The 23,379-nt window shown below is 42.1% G+C and overlaps 1 protein-coding gene across 3 annotated transcripts in view; it reads left to right on the forward strand.

The window, feature by feature from the left end:
* mgat4b (alpha-1,3-mannosyl-glycoprotein 4-beta-N-acetylglucosaminyltransferase B) overlaps positions 1 to 21,118 on the forward strand; it is a 192,130-nt gene extending 171,012 nt beyond the window's left edge. Inside the window, exons 9-15 of one of the 3 annotated variants that reach the window (XM_079504657.1) lie at positions 3,679 to 3,809; positions 5,027 to 5,134; positions 7,233 to 7,426; positions 8,456 to 8,534; positions 15,265 to 15,371; positions 17,987 to 18,099; positions 18,834 to 21,118. In XM_079504657.1, coding sequence (XP_079360783.1) covers positions 3,679 to 3,809; positions 5,027 to 5,134; positions 7,233 to 7,426; positions 8,456 to 8,534; positions 15,265 to 15,371; positions 17,987 to 18,071 — 704 coding nt within the window. In that variant the 3' untranslated portion in view covers positions 18,072 to 18,099; positions 18,834 to 21,118. The remainder of the gene's footprint in view (positions 1 to 3,678; positions 3,810 to 5,026; positions 5,135 to 7,232; positions 7,427 to 8,455; positions 8,535 to 15,264; positions 15,372 to 17,986; positions 18,100 to 18,833) is intronic. The other 2 variants (XM_079504656.1, XM_079504658.1) reach the window with 2 other exon arrangements.
* Positions 21,119 to 23,379: the final 2,261 nt, after the last annotated feature.

A 23,379-nucleotide genomic window follows, 5' to 3' on the forward strand; every position in this document is an offset into this window, starting at 1 on the left:
AATGATCTATAGCTCATTGTGCATATTGAGTATAGCTTTTTTCTTTTATGGCTTGACACTGTCTTATCGCTGCTTGCAGCTATGTTTTTGATATTTGTATCCACTGCAGCTTGCACATGACTGTGTGAGGCTCTGCAGGTAATTATATAGATATAGATATAGATATATATACGAGTAGATAGATATATAGATATATATATACTGTATGCAGTATAGCAGAGGTTGTCATTTTGGTGTCACTTAAATGCAGCACACAGTTAACTTGTCCATTCAGCAGTCCAGTGGCTGCGCTCTGGGCTGGCACCCCGCCTGTACAAGTCTGTCTGTCTGTCTGTCTGTCTGTCTGTCTGTCTGTCTGTCTGTCTGTCTGTCTGTCTGTCTGTCTGTCTGCCTGCTCTGGCATGCTGCCTGTACAACACTCTGTCATGCACTGGGAGTATTTCAGTGGCAGGCTGACTGTGCTTAGTCAACTCTGTGTGGACGTCGCCACGGTGATGTATACAGCACTCTGCCTCCCCTCTAGAGGCTTAATGCTGCTGTTCTACTGAGTCAGCGACTGCTGGGCATTACACAGGCAAATGGGACGAACACACACACACACACACACACACACACACACACACACACACACTGGTGTGCACCCGTCCCTCAAGCACATTATCGGGTAGTTGCAGGTTGGCCATCAGTCAGAACCAATGAGGATTTGTACCTCAGTCATTATTATTAGTCTCTCTCTAATTCCTGGACGTGTGTGTGTGTGTGTGTGTGTGTGTGTGTGTGTGTGTGTGTGTGTGTGTGTGTGTGTGTGTGTGTGTGTGTGTGTGTGTGTGTGTGTGTGTGTGTGTGTGTGTGTGTGTGTGTGGGGCGCGTGCGGCCTCCTGCTGTGAGGTAACATAAGTTAACTCATGTAAACTCACCCGTACACACATTTCAAGCTCAGATTTGTGCTCCCCCCCCCCCCCCCCCCACACACACACACACACACTCATTTCCTGTACATGATGTGTAATTTGTGTCACACAGAATAATGTCAGTCTTGTCCATTCTATCTGTGATTCAGCCATAGTTAGTTCTCATCTCGTTTCATCAGGCCAATTTGCATCCACAGTACATTTGTGGGTCCAGGAGAGGAGAGCAAAGGCAGACGCTCTGCGGTGTTTTGTCCTTTTTAAATCCCTTTAACATTTCCCTGCTCCTCTGCGTTCAGTTTCATTTGACACACTACTCTTTTCAGCAGGGCCTGAAAATACAAGAGAAAGGAAGAGAGAGACAGGGAGGGAGAGACTAGAAGAACAGGAGGTTGGAGACTTCAGCCATTTCTCTTTCTGAAAGTATGCAGTGAAATCCTGATTCCTGAGTGTTTGATTTCTCCACTTTCAGAGTTAAATCACTCTGGTTAAAAGAGAGAGAAAGAGACAGAAAGAGTTATAGAGATAAGCAGTGAGTAGCAGGCAAACTGAGGTGGTAATGTGTATCAGCACAGCATGAGCCGTAGAGATGGGACATTTTTTACTTTGACTGAATCATCAATTGCGTGTGTGTGTGTGTGTGTGTGTGTGTGTGTGTGTGTGTGTGTGTGTGTGTGTGTGTGTGTGTGTGTGTGTGTGTGTGTGTGTGTGTGTGTGTGTGTGTGTGTGTGTGTGTGTGTGTGTGTGTGTGTGTGTGTGTGTGTGTGTGTGTGTGTGTGTGTGTGTGTGTGTGTGTGTACCTGCCACGCGCACACTGCATTCTTTCTTGATTGATTGAGTGATTGAACACTTTATTAACAGTTTGCATGGACAAGCAGAGGGAAGTACAGTACAATACAAGGTCTGCTAAAAGGATGAATCCAAGAAAGCAAAGCCAATGGAAACAAGCCAATAGGCTTGTTTCCATTGGGGTCCTTTTGTACTCAATTAATCAAAAACATGAATGACCATGGCACAGTTCTACGCAGTACAATAAATGCACTTCCTGGCCAAATTACAGTGAATAAATGAATTAAATTTTAGTAGTGCATGCAGCTACAATTCAATTACTCCATAGCACATAACTGCAGGTTCTTTTCTTTTTTTTTGTCTGACCCCTACAAATGTCCCCCAAACGAAACCCCCAGGGCCAATTTTGCAGAATAGCTACTAACATATTAATCCGTTTGAATCTGGCTCTTTGTATCAATTTGTGATTGTATTCTTGGTGCTTAAGGGCTTTCGCACTATAACATTTTTCTCCTGTTTAATATACGTGCTAAGTTTAGCTTTAGTTCAAGGTCATTCTGTCTTTGCCTGGCCCAGTTCCAAACTCATCCCTGAATGTCGCCCCCTGCAGGCCATGGCGTTTAAAACATTCATGGATAATAAGGCAGGGAGTAGCCTGTATGATCAAGTTCAGTACAATACAATTTTACAATTTTGAGGTATTTGTATTTTACTTTTTACTTCTACTCCACTACCTCTCCGGGGCAAATATTGTACTTTTACTCCACTACATTTATTTGAAAACTTTAGTTCAAACTTCAGCCCTGAATACATTTCAGCCATTTGAAAATAGCCGATCGTAGATCTGCTATTTTGAAAACATTTTCATTTGAGACATTCTGCATAATGAGTACATTTACTTTTACGGCAACCTTCCCCGTGTTTCTTCACTAGTCCGATCCAGAAGAACACTGCTACAGAGCTGACAATGAGGTTATATCTTCCCTTCTTCTCTGGAGTCCTGCCTCAAAGCAGACCAGAGGTAGAAAACTGCCATTCCCTGATGTCATCGCTAGGGACACATGCATCAGTAAGCAGGAACTGGGGATGGCAATGAAGGACCGGAAAGTCTGGCGTGGCATTGTGAAATCCACGATCTCGACCGCGGTTGAAAAATGATGATGACATTTACTTTTGGTACTACATTGCAGTATTGATACTTTTACTTAAGTAAAACAATTGAATAATTTTTCCCACCACTGCCCTCTTCATTGTGTCCTGTCTATAGAGAAGTCCTGCTCAATACTTGAAGTTAATAGAGAGAAGAATAAAATAGAGAGGAAGTCTACAATAAGCACGAGTGGGTTGTCTTGCCTTGTCAATATGAGCAGAGCTCTTCACAGAGTATTTCATCACAATGTGTCCTTTGTGAAGACTCTTCCATTTTCCAAGATATGCTATCCAATTTACTCTAGCTAGCTAACCAAACAGACCAAACAAGGATGTGTGTTTTCATTGAATCTGTAGTATGGTTAAAATGGAGTTTGAAGTTACAGCATGCAGGTTTACATAAGCGTGTTTGATAGAATGGATTTGTTTTTACGCCCGGATACCCCGTCCAGGACAGGCTTCAGACGTGCCTCCTCAGGAGACTTGGCTCAGATCTGAACCCATTAGAATTGGCATTAGGAACCCGTTGCGACCGCATGCCCTCGCTGACGTCGACCCCAGGCGGGGGTTTGAACCCACAACCTTCCACATGAAAGGCATATATGCTCTAACCACTACCAAATATCTAAATACTGAATCAAGCAACTTAAAAACTGTCTGGGTTGCTCACAAAAGCCAGAGTAGACGTTAAAATTACCCCAAACACGTTTGAAAGTGAAACATAGAGAATTGAACTGAACTGGACAAGCCTTAAGCCAAACAGATAAACCTAAATAAGCAACAAGGAAAAACGTTGAGCTACATTTAACAGAAACTCCTTTTGGTCCCACAGGGAAGATGTTCAAATCCTTGGACCTGTCCCTCATTGTGGAATTTATGCTTATGTTCTACAAAGACAAGCCCATTGATTGGCTGCTGGACCACATCATGTGGGTCAAGGTGTGCAATCCGGAGAAGGATGCGGTGAGTATAGCCATTGATTGATTGATTGATTGATTGATTGATTGATTGATTGATTGATTGATTGATTGATTGATTGATTGATTGATTGATTGATTGATTGGAAATTGTATTCACAGTTTGTAGAATGGGTACAGTTCAAACGAAAGTACAGGTCAATAAAGACTGCTACGAGGATGAAACCAGAAAAAGCGCTAAGACTTGTTTACATTAGGGTCCTCCATTTTCAATTCATCAGAACATTTAAAGACGTAGAACTATACTATTTATATTCTATTTATATTATATTAAAAAAAGGAAATCATCATGTACAGTTAAAGAAAGTAAAATAGGGAAAAACATGGAATGGGGGGGGGGGTAAGAACTCTAAGTTCTTAACCGCTTAAACCCCATCATCCGTATTGTGGCGAAAGCTCTCGCCGAAAATAGCAGGTTACAACGTGCCGCGCTTGCGGCGCCATTGTAAGCTTGTCGATCGGGTATTTTCATGGTGCCGTGTCATTGTTTTCCGGTGGCACATTATTCCGATGCTGCGTTGGTCTGAGTTGCCGCATTACTAACCCTATAGTCTTGGTAGCCATGCTTTTATTTTCGTTCACATTCGGCTCAAAAAGAAAAGCCTGGGGAAACCCACCCGCCCCTCTAGACCAGAAACCACACAGGCTGTGCCAGGCTACTAACCCTATCCCTAAACCTAACTGCACGCCAAGCCACGTAGTCAGAGTAACGGGATGTCGGAGTTATGGGCAGTCCCCATTTTCAATAGGGCGAAAACAGAAAAGACACTAATAAAGGGCCCTGAGGTATACTCCGCTCAACAACGCCTGGGGTTTAAGTTTAACTGATAACTAAATGTTTATATTTGGTGTGGTGGCTGAGGTCCAGTTCTGCATGTGTCTTGACCTCATGTCATTAGGAATCACTGTCTCTGTCTCTGTTTCTGCTGTAATTGTCGTCTCTCTACATTTGCTAACATTTACCCATTTCTGTCTGTCTGTCTGTCTGTCTGTCTGTCTGTCTGTCTGTCTGTCTGTCTGTCTGTCTGTCTGTCTGTCTGTCTGTCTGTCTGTCTGTCTGTCTGTCTGTCCGTCTCTCCGTCTGCCCGTCTCCCTCTGCCACTATTTTCTCTCCTGTCTCTTGCTGTGACTATTCCTCTGTGTATTAATATTGGTGTCGCCCACTCTCTCCGTCATTGTCTGCCTGTCTCTGTCTCCTAACAGAAACACTGCGACAGGCAGAAGGCCAACCTGAGGATCCGCTTCAAGCCGTCTCTGTTCCAGCATGTGGGCACCCACTCTTCTCTGGCCGGAAAGATCCAGAAACTCAAGGTAACGGGCCAAGAAAAAGAAACCGTGCGTGCGTGCGTGCGTGCGTGCGTGCGTGCAACATTTTAGATTAGGTTTTCTTCAGATATGTATGACACTTACTTACTACAACACTATGGCATGCCGGTATTAGGAGTCCAACTAGTAGTGGTTACCAAAAGTTATTTTTGCAAGGACCCCTGTCCAGTGACCATTAGAACATGAGTGTAAGTTGTACTGGGCATCTTTCAGGATTGCGTGTGCGCAACTGTATGACAATATGAACTGCAGTGCTAAAAGATTTAAAAACAAGAAAACATTTGTAGTCAGCAGAAGCCTTCTCTGAATAAATAAAAACACTGCAGTTGCCAGGCCAGGGCCACCCACCTACCTCACTACCTCCAGTCTTTTAAGCCATGCTGTGATCCAATGGTTCCAAATGTTGTGATGAGACAAGTGCAGATGTACCTGGGATTCTGTGACAACCACATTATTATTGCAATATATACTGTACAACAGCAAAAGATTATATATGTTTTAACTTATTATACACTTTGTGCGCACAAATGCCCCCCAAAAAGTAGAGGCAAATTCTATACTCAAAAAATATTTTTAACCACTTTCAATCTGGCATCCGTATTTTGGACATGTCATAGTAGGCAAACAAGGTGTGTCGCAATGTGACACTTGAGCTGATATGGGCTATATCTGAAAATGCGTGAATGTATTTTTAAATAGTGGTTCAACTTTTTATTTGACATTAGTAAATACAAATACAAATACATGTTTACAGAGTAATTAGAGTGATAACCGTCTCTTGACTTGCTCTTTGGTGTGACTTTGGGCACAACAAGTGTTTAAACCACTGCTGTGATGTAGTGGTACAGCGCCACACAAGGCCATGGCAGCACACATTCCCATCTGGGACCCTCTGAACTGAAAAGGCATTGCTTAATGCCTTTGATTGCTGTGTTAAGAGCAATGGATATTAGCCCGGCTGACTGGTGCTGCAATCTAGCCCAATCAATTCAGCATTGATCCCACCGTCCTGGCCCAGTGCTCTCTCAATATAGAGCTTCCAGCAATAGACACTGGCTTCGTGGAGCACTTATTTTGGTGTGGGCTAAATTCTGCCTCAACACCTCCCCCACACGCACACTCTCCCAAACACTCAAACCGAGGTTTAATGAGGGAAGAAATTGGCAAATAAGCCATGAATTAGATATAGAATATATCGTGGGAGTGAAATTAAAAGAACCGCAGTGGCCATTAGAGAGGGTTGTTAAATGTTATGTGGCAGTGGATTTGAGAATTGACAATAAATGCACATAACATGCATTGGATTGGAAAAAGTCAGAACTTTTGTTTTCCCTACGTTTATTTAACCCGAAATCTGTACATCTTTGTCCTTGTCTTTACCTTTAGCTGTAATCTTAGCAGAAGCATATTGTGGCCACCAATGAATCACATTTGTAAAATAAGAATATATATATATATATATATATATATATATATATTATTATTATTATTATTATTACAAACTAAAGTATGTTTATTGATTTTAAAATAAGAATAATTTGTGATTACTGTATGTGTACACTGTAAATGATGTGCCTTTGATTGAATGTTCTGAACTAGGAGCCACAAGCAATTTGTAATACATTTTTCAGCGTAGGTTTCTTTTAAATGTATTGTGTGGTTTACTATGATTACGCTTACACTGTTCTAAATAAAATTTCCATTGATTTTGAAACTATACACACAAATTATGTGCAGACTGATGACGCCTACCCAGAGACTACAGATGTAAATTAGTTAATAGCTATCTCTGGTGCAATACATTTACTGTGTTCATTGTCTCCGTTAAATAAACACAGAATATAGTAGATATGTATTAATCCAAGACAGCTAATGAGGTTGGCAGCGCTTTACTCCAAAGAAAGGAAGGCTAAGGAATACACTGCAATAGGATGTAACCTTGATCTAAATATACAGTGAACTGTATATTACAGTGCCATAACTGAGCTCACCCCACCATAGAGTTGTGTACACTGTACTGAACTGGTAAATGATGTGTATTTGAGCGTAACGGGTCACAGAACAACCCTACCGTTTGTTTCAGGACAAGGACTTTGGGAAGCAGACGTTGCACAAGGGGCACGCCAACCCGCTGGCTGAGGTGACCACCAGCCTGAAGACATACCAGCACTTCACCCTGGACAAAGCCTACCTGGGAGAGGACTTTTTCTGGGCTTTCACACCCGTGGCCGGGGACTTTATACGGATCCGTTTTTTTACTCCGGTTCGAATCGAAAGGTAGGCAAATATAGAGTCTTGTACAGGCACTTGGAAACGGTTTGCACAGCTGTTTAGTTATAGGTGAAGTAGCTTGTCGGCGTGGCAGGTCCAAAGTGGTTATGTCTGTCTGTGGATTTTATAAAAAAATAACCAAGGAAGATTATTAAAAGAATTGTAGCCTACATTGAATCCATTGGAACTTTATTCCATTTCCTGAAAAGTAAAGTTTTGGAAATATACGTTTTCTGCCCGAAAGTGACAATATTCTGTAAGTGTGTGCGCACTCTGCTGAGCAATAATGTGGGTCCTCATTAAGGCTATAGTTTTGTTAACAGATGGCCAGTGTTGCTTCTTTGTCCAAGAGCATAGCTCACTAGATTCATTTAAAGAGTTCTCTGTAAGCGAGGCTGCGTGGCACTGGCCCAGTTTTGGATGACGGCCCGCTGATTAGTGGTAGAGCATGGCTGAGGCTCCATGGCAGATGGTCGGGACACATGTGAACGGAGCCTGACACTTTATCCATCCACCACGTCGGAGGACGGAAAACATTTGGCGCGTTCCTGTTCGGGTCCATCTCCGTTTTAGTCGAGGCTAATTGGATACCAGGCGGTATCATCAAAATCGGTGAAAGCGTGACATGAGTAAACTTCAGTTACTTATTTGAGCACATGTTGAGTGCATTATACTTCAAATTCACAGGCTGTAACCTGTAACTGCTATAAAGTGACCACTCATTTGTTAATTAGGGTTTCTACATAGAGATTTATTTCACTACAGGTATACTGCCTTCACCCAGGGTTTGATATAATTATTGCAGTTAAAATGCTTTGTTGAAGTATTATTATTATTTGTAAAATATGGGATGTTTTGTGAGGTAATTGACATTTAAATTCTCTCTCCCTCTCTCTCTCTCTCTCTCTCTCTCATTCTCGCTCTCTCACTCTCTCTGCACACACACACACACACACACACACACACACACACACACACACACACACACACCTGCTCCTCCATTTTGCTCTGCCTCTCTATCCCTCTCTCCACCAGGTATTTCTTTCGGAGCGGGAACATTGAGCACCCCGGGGATAAGCTCTTTAATACCTCTGTAGAGGTGCTGCCTTTTGACGTGAGTCTGCTTGCTGTTTTTACTTAGCCCAGTAATCATTAACATAATTGCCCATTCACTCAGACATGCCTTCAAGCCAAGGTGGTAATTTTCTTGTGATTTTGAGGCACAAAATTATGCAGGCACACACAACATCCTTTCACATCTTCCTCACTGTTTATTCAGAAAAGAGCCAAATGGACATGCACATCATTGGCTGTGCAAGACTATTGAGACAATAGGGCATAGCAGTGGCTGCCATTTTGTGGTTCCACAGATAAGAAGGTCAGTGGACCGAACGCTTGCAAAATAAATACATTGATTGTGCACAGATCTGAGTGTGCGGAGCTTCCCTTTATTCTTTTCATTATCCCATTGTGACTCCAGCACCCGGCAGATGAGCGGTGGTTTCTTTTATATTTTTGTGGTTCCACAGATAGAAAGCCAATTCATTTTTCCCATAGATATTTCAGACAAATATGTATACCGGTATACATTATTATTATTATTTTTTTATTTTTTTTGTTTTTTTTTTTTTTATTTTTGTGGCTTTCGCCTTTATTTTATATTTTTTTATGGAGGGACAGACAGTAGGCTGACAGGAAATGGGGAGAGAGATGGGGGGGGGGGACATGCAGTAAAGGCCGTCGGGATCGGGAGTCGAACCCGCGGCACACTGCCAGACTGGATTACCAGCCAAGGTGCCTGGACCATTGAGCCATGGCCCAGGCGGTATACATTATTTTAAGCCGAGAACCAAGCCATCCACACTGCTGGTGAATCATGACCATAAAACATTGTGTCAAAAAATATTTTAATATTAATGTATATATTATATGTAATAAATACGTTTTTTTTAAACCCTGAGGAAGCTGATAGGCACGGAACACGTTTGGAAGTTGTTTGCTAGCAGCACTGGACATAATACTTGTGGAAAAAGGTTGTGGCTATAAGGCTATTAAACATCCATTTGAAATGTGGAGCTCATTCATGAAAATGGAATGTCTTCAATAATACACTTGTTAGTGTTGTATTCAAGATCACGTAAAGTGGTCCAGACCAAGACATGACAGAGTTTGAACATTATTTTATCAATTATGAATTTATATTATTATTATTATTATTACATTTTTTTGGTTATTCAATAATCTGAGAATGAACCTAACATAAATTGCACCCTTATTATATTGACATAAAATCTCTTAAATCTGGCCACTTTCTAGAACGTCTCAGTCCAAGTAGGCTGTGGATGTCCCAGAGGCCTTTTGGTCCTAGACCTAGACCAAGGCAAGGCCAAGCTAAATTGCAGGTGAGACCGAGACGCGACTGAGACCATGAAAATATGGTCTTGAGACCCGACTGGAGTACTGCAGCCCAACCACTCATCCCTCTGTATGCTAAAATGCTGCACACTCAGCAAAGTATAGAGAGCATACAGTGCATCCTTTCAATTGAAAATAATGAGCAAAGAAAGCCAGTGCTGTCAAGAGAGATTCCCCATGGACACATACGGTCATATAGTCTGATCCCTACCCAGCCAGGCCCCATGGACACATACGGTCATATAGCCTGATCCCTACCCAGATCCCTACCAAGAGAGATTCCCCACGGACACATACGGTCATATAGCCTGATCCCTACCCAGAGATCCCTACCCAGAGATTCCCCATGGACACATACGGTCATATAGTCTGATCCCTACCCAGCCAGGAAATATGGATCCATGTTTGGTCGAAGGCGGATTCATTCAGTCTCTCCTCCAGAACTCTGTCTAGTGGAAAAAGCAGCCTCTCTGTGCAGCAACTACAGGACATAATAAGCCTGGCCGAGTGAGAAAAAGGCACGTGTTAAGCCTCACAACGGATCAACAGGGGGACATATTGTCGCTGTCAGGAAGAAACCTCTTGTCTCCACATTTGATTTGAACTTTATACCGTGTGTTTTGTCATAAATGAATGCCCTACTTGATCATGCTACAGTGTCATACAAAAGTAGCAAACATAGACAATCTACGTACACGCTCAAAATGCATAGCATTGTGACTTTTGAGCTTGTGCAATTTAATGTTTTTCAAATTGAATCCTGAAAGTAACCATTTTGTGTCATGTGTCCAAGTAACCGTCTTGGACACATGAGGTTTCCATTGGCAACGACATGGAAAAGACATGGGAAAGAGAGAAAGAGGATCAAAGACGACTGGGGAAAAAAAACATTCAGGGATGAATGACAGCCGAAGAAAGGGACAACTGACAGCCCCAAACAGACATTAAGAATAAGTGAGAATAGAGAGGATGGAAGCAGCTGCTGGGAGGTAATCGGATATGTCCTCTACTGCCAGCATCATCTGAATGGCCCTTTGGCCCAGTTTTATTTTTTACTGAAGTAAAAGTAGGGTAGAAATACTGTTATGAGCAAAGTTCCTGTATTCATAATTTTACTTGAGTAAAAGTACAAAGGTATTGGCATCAAAATAAGCCTAAAGTAACAAACGTAAAATGTACTCACTAAAAACGCCGGGACAACGCTCCACACGTCCCAAACTCTTCTCCCTTCTGGCCCCAAAACTGTGGAATGCACTTCCCGTTGCAATCAGAACTGCAGCATCACTCCCGATCTTCCGCCGTAGTCTGAAAACCCACCTTTTCAGACTCCATCATGGCCCATAGCACTTACCCTACCCCCCTTAGACAGCACTTCTTAGACTTATATAGCATTTGAAACAGACTTATAGCATGTCATGTAGACAGCACAATAAGTGCATTGTATGTAGTCATAGCACTTCATAGTATATATGTACAGCATAGTATAGCATATATGTATAGTTTATATGTATAGTGTCATTATATACATATGTTCTAGTTATAGTTTATATGTATAGTGTCATTATATAGATATGTTCTAGTCACGTTCTTAGCTTACGCATGTTTCGCGATAAATGCATTTTACATATGTGATGTATTCCCATGCTTTTTGTTCTTGCTTAATGTAAGTCGCTCTGGATTAAGAGCGTCTGCTAAATGCCTAAATTGTAATTGTAAATTGTAAATTGTACTCATTGTGCAGAATTTTCAGAATTGTTATTTCAGAATTGTTCTTTCTTTTTTCTCTTTTTTTTGGAGGGGGGGTCTGCATTTTAATACAGCAATACAGTGATATTAAAAAGAAAACAAGATATACTTTGTCCACCACTACTCCTATTCACACAGTTCAACATTCAGAACAACATCCCTGCGAGCAAATCCACCACTCTTGAGGCACCGTGGTGGCGCAGGGTTTAGGTTCCCCTCCATCACCCCTCCACGGTGCAAACATAATTCAGCTCCAGCAAACATAATTGGCCATGTTCGCAATGCCAAGCAGGCAGTGTTCTCTGTCGCTGGTGAAATGGGCTTTTTCACCCCCTCACTCTCTTCCCGCTCTCCTCCCTCAGTACTCATGCCATAGCCAATATATGGGTGCATATTGCCCGAACACACAGACCCAACAGACAGACAGACAGACAGACAGACAGACACCTTGAACTTATTGACAAGCTGACAACATTTCTTTTTTTTAGGGGGGGGGTTGTTGCTTTTCTGCCTTTATTGAAAGTACACAGTGGAGACAGGCACAGGGAAACAGGGAAAGGGAGATTGGGAGTGACACGCCGAAAAGGCCAGTCGGGATCGCTAGGCCAGCGGAGACCGCGCTGACAACATTTTTGATCTGATCATCGGTACCCGTTCTCAAATTACTTCGTGGCTACTAGTCTATTACCAGTATATGAAGTCTATGATGTCAGTACTATGATGTCAGACCTGTGTGTGTCTGTCTATACCAAGCTTTGTAGGAGTGATAGAGTTGCATAAGGCTGCTTGTTTGTGTTGCCTTTTACAGTATAGTGTAATGAACAGCCACCGCATTTATTATTCATCTGTGATGTGCACGCACACACGCTGGATATTTGGCTTGGAAAAGGAAACTCACATAATGGTGAGAGGGAGAGACATAAAGGACACATAATGGAAACATGAGAGGCAGAAAGAGAAGCGATATATAGATGAAAGTGTCTTTTGAGACAACAGAGGGCTTCCGTTGTGAAAAGGAGAGGAGGAGAATGAGACAGGGAACAGGGATTGCTATTTCAAGGGCCCCCGTTTTGATGTGCAAAATAGCCCCATTTTATATGATTCCTCTGGGACCACAATGTGCACTGTTCCAACCAGTGACGGATCAACCCCTCTCAAGGCCCTGGCGCTTCACAAAATCAAAAGGCCCTACAGATTCAGTCAATTAATTAATTCATTCATTGCATTTCGCCGTTTAGCGCATATCCACCACTGCCTGCGCTGCCCGCTGACACACAAGACACAGCCGCACTGGGCACAGCCTTTCCAACTTCAGTCTCTGCTAAACTATTATGTAAGGACTAGGAGATTACTTTATGGTTATTAATACAGTCATTAACAATAAACATGCAGCAGCATGTTTTGTCTAAATTGTCTTTGTGGCCAACAAATGTAGCTACATTTGAAAACAGTGCTGTTGACCATGTTGTTACATGGTCCATATAACGTGTGTACCAACAGACAATGCCAATATGCTATATTAATATTAGAACGTTTTAAAGACAGATTAATAACGACAATGCAACCAAGTTGTGGTGGGTGCAACGTCACTGAAAACTTTCATAATAGCAAATTAGCAATTTAATTAATTTACTCACGAGTGCTGAAATCGTGAAATGGAGGATGTAAGAACACACTTTTGTTGCATTAGAGCAGGGTAAATATGAAGTTTTGCGCCAAGGTCTTGTGTTTATATTCCTCTTACATAGGCTGTAGGCTATGTTATTGTCGCAACAACAACACACGTTGGTCGGTCTGAGAGAGGGGGCCTTCCTGAGCGAGGGGGCTTCTGACGGCGTCGCTTACTCGCTTCCCCTCTGTCGGAGGAGGAAGCGACGCGCAGCCGTCGGGAACCCCCCCAGGCCCCCCTTGCTGCTAGTATCAGGCTGCTACAGAAACTGTCAGACGAGAAGACCAAAAACACTAGCGGGGGTTTTTGTGTTGCGTTATATTTTTCGACAGAAGCAACAGTTGTACCTATAGTCTCGTACCGGGCCCTGCAAGCTTCGGGCCCTGGCGCTTAAGCTCCACCTAGTTCCATTGTTAGTCCGGCTCTGGTTCCAACCTCAGTGTTAATTTAACTCAGATGTACACAACCGTAAGAGTCCATTTGGTTCCTAACTATCAATAATTTAGCAGGAGACCCCCTGGAACCACCTCATTGAGATCCAATGATTTTAAGCAACTGAAACAATAAATCAGTGCAATAAACATATGCCTGTATCAATACAAATAGTAGTATTATGAAATGAACACTGTAGACTATAGAAGCTGTTATTAGAAGTTTAGGTACAAGTAAATATGAATTGATTTGTTATTACACACGATATCCGATATCACTCACACACACACACACACACACACACACACACACACACACTGTATACACATACACGTGGTCCTATATGATGCCAATACCTTTGTACTTTTTACTCAAATACATTTTTAATTCCGAACTTTTACTTTTAGTATTGATACACTGATACTTTTACTTAAAGGTATATTCAGTGATTTGACTTAATTCAAATATCACTTATTTTTTCTTTTTTTCTGGATAATCCTCCCTACTATAGAGTGTACTGACCATATAAGGAGTTCCTCCCTGTCCCCAGTGAGCCCCTGGGGTCAAAAAACCCTAGTTTCAGTTTTGGTGGCGGGTGGCAAAACCTTCATCCAATCAGGATGAGTGGGGCCTTCCTCCAATCATGATCGAGTGGGGGCGGGCCTTGGTGCACATGCTGTTGGCCTGTTGCACTTCCCCCCACTGTAGAGCGTGCATGTGCACATTTTGTTACCGGGGCGGACTGGGTGGTTTTCCAAATCACCCAAATCACTGAATGCTCCTTTAAGTATAACATGTGAGCACTTTTTTCCACCACTCCACACACACCACCCCTAGCTCGGTCAGAAGTGAATTATACCCTGAGAGAGGAAATGTCATGTTGTGAACGCAGAGCAATGACTTGCATGAAGACTTGGACATCGATTTGTAGTTTTCAGAGAACAACAAAAGAGATGAATTTACCCTTTGTAAGGTTAGAGACGGTGCTGCTTCCCTCCTGGCATCCTTGACAGTTTTTTTCTGCACTGGATAAGCGAGCCAGAGACACCGGACTGTTCTGCCCTCGCACACACAGATAGTGCCTGCTTGTGAACTTACCGCTGGAAACTTACCGCTGGAAACTAGCCAGCGGTGTTGTTGAGTGATTGTTGGTAAACGTACTGTATAACCTTTTGACTGTGGGCTGTTAACCATCATATCAATAAATACAGTCGCAGTCCTATGTGTGGGTGGTTCATATAGGGCCAAAAACATTTATTGTTTTAACATACATTAGGTCTATATCTCATTCTGTAAGGTTGCTTTGTTCTCTTCAAATGTTTTTGCCTTTATTAGGTATTGTAAAATATTGTATGAGGAACAATCATAGATTATATTTACATGATTTGTTCCATTAATATTCTGTTAATATTGTATTTATTTTATGTGACTTCATTTCAGTTATTATTATTATTATTACGTCCTAAACGGTTAGTGACACACATTCCGGTTAAATGGTTAACCTGTTAACTGTCTCATCCCTAGTTCTTACGTTCACATTGCGTGCGTACGTGCATGCGTGTGTGTGTGTGTGTTCACGCAGGTATTTCTGTTCCTTTCAGAATATCCAGTCAGAGAAAGAGGCCTTGAAGGAAGGAAGGGAGAAAACTCCAAAATACCACCGTACAGAAGATGGTTTCATCAGAATAGGTGAGTCAGACTACCAGGGACCAGGGACACTTCCTTCACAATAGTGGCCGCAGGTTTGTTCAGCGAACCTTCGTCAGTCGTCTGAGAGTCAAAAGTAAGCAAAGCAAAGCAAAGTTCTTTGTTTACCCAGGGAAGTGGACTAAGCTCGAGATGCTTGTTTACAGCCACACCCTGCTCATAGAACATTTCATGGTAGGGGTTCAATGCCTTGCTCAAGGGCACTTCAGCGGTGGTAATTTTAACGTGCCGGTCCGGGGATTCGAACTGGCGACCTTCCGGTATCAAGACCGCTCCGCAAACCGTTCGGCCACCGCTGCCCCTAAGTGTCCTTGAATAAGTCTTTGAACCGCGAACTGCTCCCTCATTCTGATGCACCAAAATGCAGTCTGAAGTCATATTATTTAAAAGACAGATCATCAGAATGATTGTATTTACCGGGTCTAACATACAGGGATTTGTTCAGGTGACATGCAGAGGGATGTTGACATGACATCCTAAAGAAACACAGCAAGCTGACCTTCATGGTACAGGAACCACAGGGCTTTGACGGTCAAAGGGTTGTGCACATGAGACGGTAGTCCATGCACCTGACTACCAGGGGCAGTGCGAGGCGTTGTGAGCTTGTAGGTCGTCTAGTTTCAAATCAATTGCCTATTTCTTATATAATTTGTCAATTTGGCCAATGTTTGACCAGGTTTTATAGCATAGTTTGTTGATTACTTTTGATGCAGCAATGGTCTTTTTTCTTCTTTTTGTTTAGGCATTAAAAAGGTCTTAAATTGTCACTTCACTGTCATCTGGGGACCCCCCCAAAATCATGTGAGGACCCCCCTGGGGGTCCCGACCCACAGGTTGAGAAACACTGGTATAGACGGTACAAAGTAGTAAATGTAGCCAACATATTACTCTATATTACATGATTACACTGACTGTACTGTATGTATTTAATATCCAAATACATTCATATCAAGCACAGCCTCAAGCATGGCTATTTTGTACGATCTGCGCCTGTCCACTCCAGACAAGCAGCACCCAATGAGCTGACAGCCTCGACTAGTAATAGAAATGATGTCATGTGTTTTTAGCAGGGTGAATCATCCATGCCAGAATGTGCAGCCAACATTCTTTTCTTTTGTTTTCATCCACCCATTATTTAATCTTGAAGCGAGCCCACCGCCAGTTACAACTTAATGAGGACACAGTACTCCGACACGCACATACACAGGAGGACACACACATGCAAATGAACAGACACACAACCAGACGTGCGTGCTCTCACATTGCGCAGGCACACACTCAACACACATGCAGATGTGTGTACACACACATAAACGTAATAGGGTTCATATATATTTTAACACCCAAACCGGGACCCTTTACCACTTCGGGAGGTAAAGGCTAAACACGATTAGACACATCGTGACCTTGTAGATCTTTTGCTGTTCTGTTTTCTTCAGAATGGAGGATAATTATTTGAGTGCACCTTTCAACAGAACACAGTAAACAACTGTGTAAGCAGTAAGCACTCAAAACAAGTATTGTTCATGGTGAAAACCGGGATAATTTGGTAGTGAATGTTGAAAACCAGGACATTTTAGAGTTGTACAGATATTTGTCTGGACTCGGGACACCCAGCTCGAAATGGGGACGATTCCAGCCAAACCGGGACGTCTGGTCACTGTAACATAATATGCACCTCCACCTCCAGTGGTAATGGCCACTTAGGCAGCGAATTAATGGATGGCCAGAGTAATTGGCTGTGGCATTGGCAGTCTGCAGTCTGGCATTTTAACATGTGATGTAGGTTTTAAGGGGTCGGCATTAGCCAAAGAATAAGGGAGGAATAGTGTGGCCAGCCATAGCCAGTTGGAGAAGTACACAGAAGGATGGAACACACAAACAAGGGAAGGAAGAAAAGAATGGGAAGTTGTTTTCAAAATGTGAGCCGAGAAATTTAATGTGTCATTGATGTCTCCTTGCTGTGGCGGGAAGAATCACTCTCCTCGCACTCCCACTTATCCCCTTGAAAAAGAAACTGACATCATAAATTCTGACAAGCGTTTTATCCCGTTCATAAATTCTTCAGGACGACCCATTGGAATCAATAGCAATCTGGCACAGCTTCAGATTGGGAGGCAATCTATTAATTTTACTGTATCGCTATCAAATGTTGGCCCGTGCACTGTTCTCTGTGCTGCGTCGTTGCATATTAGTTTTCAGTAACTTAAACACGGAACTCTCTCCATCTCTCCAAACATTGCAAAAGGAGATTAAAACCAGCTACAATTGTGTTGTCCTGGTGTATTTCTGAACAGAAACACACACAGAGGGATTGGGAAAACGCTCTACCATGACAGCCCAATGAGTAGTCTAATATTGATTCTTAATTTCATGTGCTAAACCCAAAGAACTGTTGAGTCTTAATTACGGTACAAATAAGCTTTTGTATAGCTGAATGAAGACCTCTATACTGGTAGCTTTTCATGCGGTGCACATGCAGCGACAGGTATCCATTTGACTTGATCATGTTTGCCTATTGTTTACTGAGCATGTCGATAGATTACAACAGGCTATTGATCCTATTGATCTGACGTCGGCATTCTTCTCTCTTCCAGGAATATTCCAGAATGGGCTTGCGGAGGGGGAGGTGGACCCCACCTTTGGCCCCTTGGAAGCCCTTCGTCTCTCTGTCATAACTGACTCCCCAGTCTGGATTATCCTTAGTGAGGTGAGACCCCCCCCCCCCCCCCCCAGCGAGATGGTTAACCAGTGGCTTCTAACAAACAGCAGTGCTGGTTTAACGGGACCACAGATTTGTCTTTCATGCCATCTGAAGGAGACCACGGCACTTCGGCTCTGACCCCAGACCAGTTATGCTGCTCTGGCTTCAGCCGCACTTATAAAATAAGATGACATAATATTGATCCTCGGACGGAAATGCAGGTGTCATAACAGCGAGAACGAATCAGGGTTGGGTGGTCAAACTCGTTGGGGGAGAAAAAAAACAGGTGATGTTTTAACTTGTGATTGGGCTGGAAACTGTCAATCTGATGTGGCAACACTGCCAGTAGCCTACCCTCCAGTCCAGGCTGTCTTTGTAAGTGTCCTTGGCCGACCATAACTCCTTCTTCAGTTCCTATTATACAGCCTGCCTGGGCCCCCTCAATGTCCCTGCCTCGAAAGGCCTCTTCATCTGCTTCACTTTAGGACACAAGTCACACAACATTTTAGATTTTTCTCAATTCCATGTTGTTCATGTGTCTGCGTCTACTTACTACTTGGATAAAGTAGCATCTATGCATAGATTCTAATGGATCTTCTGTTCACCGATAAGATTTGTTTTCTTCTATATCACGTCTCTCCCCATATGTTGTTTTTTTCCCCCAACTAATCTCACCTCAAGTTCCAATCCCATTCTTCTGATCATCTTTAAACTGTCCCTTTCATCCTTTTTACTCATAGATATTCATCAAGAAAGCGGAGTGAACGTGAGCCCCACCCCCGCCTCATCCCTCGTAGCAATACCTCAGACACCAACCGACCGTTCAGCAGAGCAGAACGGAGCCTTGGCAGCAGCCCTCCAGACCCTCCCTGGCATAGTGGCTTCCTGCTAATGAGTTTTCCCCCCCAGTGTGGCTCAAGGGCGCCACTCACGGGCTAGATCTTGCTACTGCAGGGTTGAACAGAAACAGAAACTGAGATGGAGGAGACAGCCTGCTCATGGATGATTGAATGGCCGAGGACTTCTTCACAGGAGGGCCTGCAATGCACGACATGACACGCAAAAATGGATTCACAGTTGACGCTGTGTCTAGTGAAAAAGGAATCTGTATTTATATGTACATAAGGCGTTATGTTGAAAACACTGGTAATTGTCATTCAAACAGCTATGGCGAAATTGCCTTGCTCCCTTTGATGAGGTTCTGACAATGAAATCGCTGCTTTCAAATCAAAGACTTTGCCTTTTTTATTTTTATTTTTTTTCAGTCAGACACAGATTTCTCCCTGGGCTGGTATTCATACTGGAACTGTCTGGATCATTTTACTCAAAGCTGTCCCGCACATATACTAGAAATAACCCTGTATGTGGATATATGCATATAAATGTACACACAATCATATGAATGATCTCTCTAAGTGTGTTGATATGTATATACATGCAGTTTTTGTACCAAACAGACAGTCAGGAAGCCGCAGTAGGCTTTTAGTCTTGGGAAATGGACCGTATAGCCAAGAATGTGCGCAAAATATGTTGTGTGTTTCTACTCTAAGTCTTACAGACAGGAGAAAAGTGAAGTCTATATAGTAAGAATACAATGCATCTGTTTTGGCTTGAGATTCGATGGATCTTCTTTGCTAACATTGCCCCACCCGTCATTTGTTGGTTATCAATTTGCCTTAATGTGACATGAGCGAGCCAAATCAATGTGTGCAAAGAGCAGACGCCACAGCTGTGATTGCATTAAGGAGACGGACCGAAAGATGGGCATCTTGATAGAGGAACAGGAAACATCAATCTTACAAATTTCTCGATCTGTTTTCTGTCTGGGCACAGCAAATGTAAACCTGCTGCCCCACTGAATGGACAGTAACTACCCTGAATCAGATGTAATCAAACAGAAAGATGTACGTAGCAGCAACCAAAACGCAGAATCATATTCCCATACCCAGACCTCTGACCTTCTCAAAGAGTTACTCATCAATCTCCGTGGCTTGAAACTACTGATAACTGGTGTTTTGTTTTATTATTATTATTAATATTATTATTATTATTATTTAAATTCTTTGTTTTTGTTGAACAAATCAGTGAAAGTAATTTGTTGTCCCCTGGTGGCCACCTATACCACACACCCACTGTGGCTACAAGAGCTGGAGCCAAACTCTACACTGACTGGTTGCAGTGGAGTATTCCACTCGAGCACGGGACAGACACAGAACTCAATTCTCTGTGTCTCATTACATTTCTCTTCAATCACTCTTCCACACACTTGGTTAAATATATGATTTCAAATGCCATTGTTTTCAGACAGACACTGTGCACCACCTCCACCTAATTGCTGACCCCCCCAATTCCAACGTAGTTTGGCCTATTCATGAGGTGACCACCGTTTCAGTGGTCACCTCATCACCTAAAACTGGAATATGAATAGGCCTTTACTGTGTTGTTCGTGGGCTGATTGGTATGGGCAGCAAGAAATTGAATTCATCACACTGTAAAATCCTGGGTGTTCATTTAACTTGCTGAGAGTGTACAAATTTAAAAAGAACATTTGTAAACTCTTGGGTTACAAATGGTTAAATGAACACTGAAGATTTTTGCTGTACAATGTGGCAAACGATAGCTTCTGTTGAGTTGTGAGCACAGTCGGCACACATTGGTTAAGTACAGTAGAGTTTTACTTATGCTAGCGTTTTACTTTTGCTAGCCAAAACTGGGGGCTGTGCCAAACATACTTTGTCTCCAGATACTCATTTGAGGTGGTCAGTGTGCTTTGTACAACATAGGTACATGGACATGGAGGAGTATGGGCAATAGTGCAACAATTGGGTGATCAAATGAACTGTGGGTGTACCCCATGATTCTCTAACCTGCCTATACCAAGAAAAATACAGAGGTTTTTCTTGTAAGATGCACTGGAATGCATTGCTATTATCTTGTGTTGTATTTTGTATCATTTAGATAAACTATATTTAATGATGTTACCTTCTATCCAATCTGTGAATTGTAATAAAGACAGAATTTGAAATGGCCATTTGATAATGGAGTATTGTTTATTAAAGTACTTTAAGTTTAGCCTCAGCATTGGGTTGCCCAATCTGCTATAACTACCATGTCTTTATAGATAATTGAATAAAATGTATGATGTTATCTGTAAAGACCTTTAGGGAAACTTGCTATTTCTCTGAAAATGGTTTTAGATAAAAAATACAGCTATCATTCGAGAAATTGGTAGACTATTTATATAGAAAAATCACACTACAGTAAATTGCTCTTTGATATGTACATTTAATTTATATGTAAATAATAGCTTTATTGTGCATTCCCCTCCTCTAAATCAAAACATACTGTAGCCTGCCTGTAGAAAGTACTGTAACATACTGTAACATACTGTAGCCTGCCTGTAGAAAGTACTAATGAAGTACAAATAATCACTTCCACATCCTTTATGCTCACATTAGGCCTATGCAACTGTACTGTACTGTACTGTACTGTACTGTACTGTACTGTACTGTACTGTACTGTACTGTACATGAAGTGCTGATGCTGTATTACTATGTAGTAGTCTAGTGTACTTCCCCAGAGATTACTAAATCAGAATACAGCTTTTGTACTAAGTGTTGTTTAATGAAGCTTTTGTAAAATCCTAATGGGCAGATTAAGCCACATATAAGCGACAAATGTGTCAGCCACTTCATCTGGTGGCTCTCTGTCACATGTGGGTCACATGGGGGTTCGCATTCCTCTAGGGTACAAAGTGGTTGTGTGATTACGGCTTTGCACTGACTTTACTGACTGGTGACTGCATGGCACTCTGTGGCATCATGCAATGATGGAAGAAGTACTCACATGTTGTACTTAAAGTAATAGTATCAATGCCCTATTGTAGAAATCTGTTACGCAAATACAAGTTCGATATTCAAAGTGTACTTGACTAAAAAAAGTAAAGTACAAAAGTATTGGCATCCAAATGTACTTAAAGTATACTCAAAGTAAAAGTACTCATTGTGCAGAATGTCCCATTTCACAAATTCAAAATATTCTTTGAAAATTGCCGATCTACAACCTCACAATTGCAACGCGATGCGACACATTGTGAACCTGTAGATCTGCTATTTTCATATATTTATTATATTTAGGGCTGAAGTGGTAAGTGTGTTTTGTAATAATAATCCAAATCCAACAAAATAACTAGTAACTAAAGTTTTCATATAATGGATTCAAAGTGAGATGTAGTGGGGTAGAAGTATTGAAATTTTGAAATACTCCAGTACCTCAAATTTTGGTACAGGGCGTTCTGTCCTGTCCTGTACAGCTGCGTACTGATCAGAGTGCAAAGAAAAGCCTACAGTTTTTTACCTGCTGAACTACAAATCCAGTTTCCCACGTGAACAAATTATTGGGACATTTGGGAGAACACCACGCATTGCCCTATAGAGCCTGCATGTGTCATGTTCACAGAGACTCTGTTTACCACTGAAAAATGAGATGTATTAGGCCCGGGGAGCTAAATATGATACTCATAACTGTGCACTTTATGGTATGGTTGGTTGGTCCTCTAGATTTACAGTGAATGTACTTAGTTACTTAACTTACTTTCCACCTCTGAAACCTTCATGCTAGTACTGTAATAGAATTGAATGTTTTCATGCTGTTGTCAGAATCAGGTACAGCATGTGGGCAGACAACAGGAGGGCCAGTAAATTATTCTGTAAATGATTTACTACTATACAATATCTGACAGTCCCACGTGTACGTATAGGTAATATTTGTCCAAATAGAAAATGTACCCCCACCTGAAGAATATGCTTATTATTAGGCTATACTTTTATTGATGGTGAGTCTGACAGTGCATGGCAGGCAGGTGTTTGTATAGGAAGGGGCGGGAAAGTTAAAATGAATATGCCTATCAAATATCTAAATACTGACTCAAGCACCTTAAAACTGTCCGGGCCTCCGGGGTGTTCACATAAGCCTGAGTAGCCGATAAAATCACCCAAAATTTGTTTGAAATTGAAATATCCCTTTAAACTATAAAACAAAACACCAATTTGTTTGACCAAAAAAGATCACTTAGGGCCTGCACATGATTACAAATCTGCACCCATAACATTTATTCAGATCACACACAGTTCTGTCAGTGTGCATTTATACCACACAAATCTGTATAATAGCTTTTATAGCAATATTGTATATACGGTAAGTGGTTTGTCGGAGAGCAGCTGCTCATAATTCCGACCTCCGATCATTCAGCTGAGCTCCAATTCTTAAATTAGCCATTGACTGGCC

Source organism: Electrona antarctica (genome assembly GCF_951216825.1).
Source record: "Electrona antarctica genome assembly, chromosome: 1".
Taxonomy (NCBI): Eukaryota; Metazoa; Chordata; class Actinopteri; order Myctophiformes; family Myctophidae; genus Electrona; species Electrona antarctica.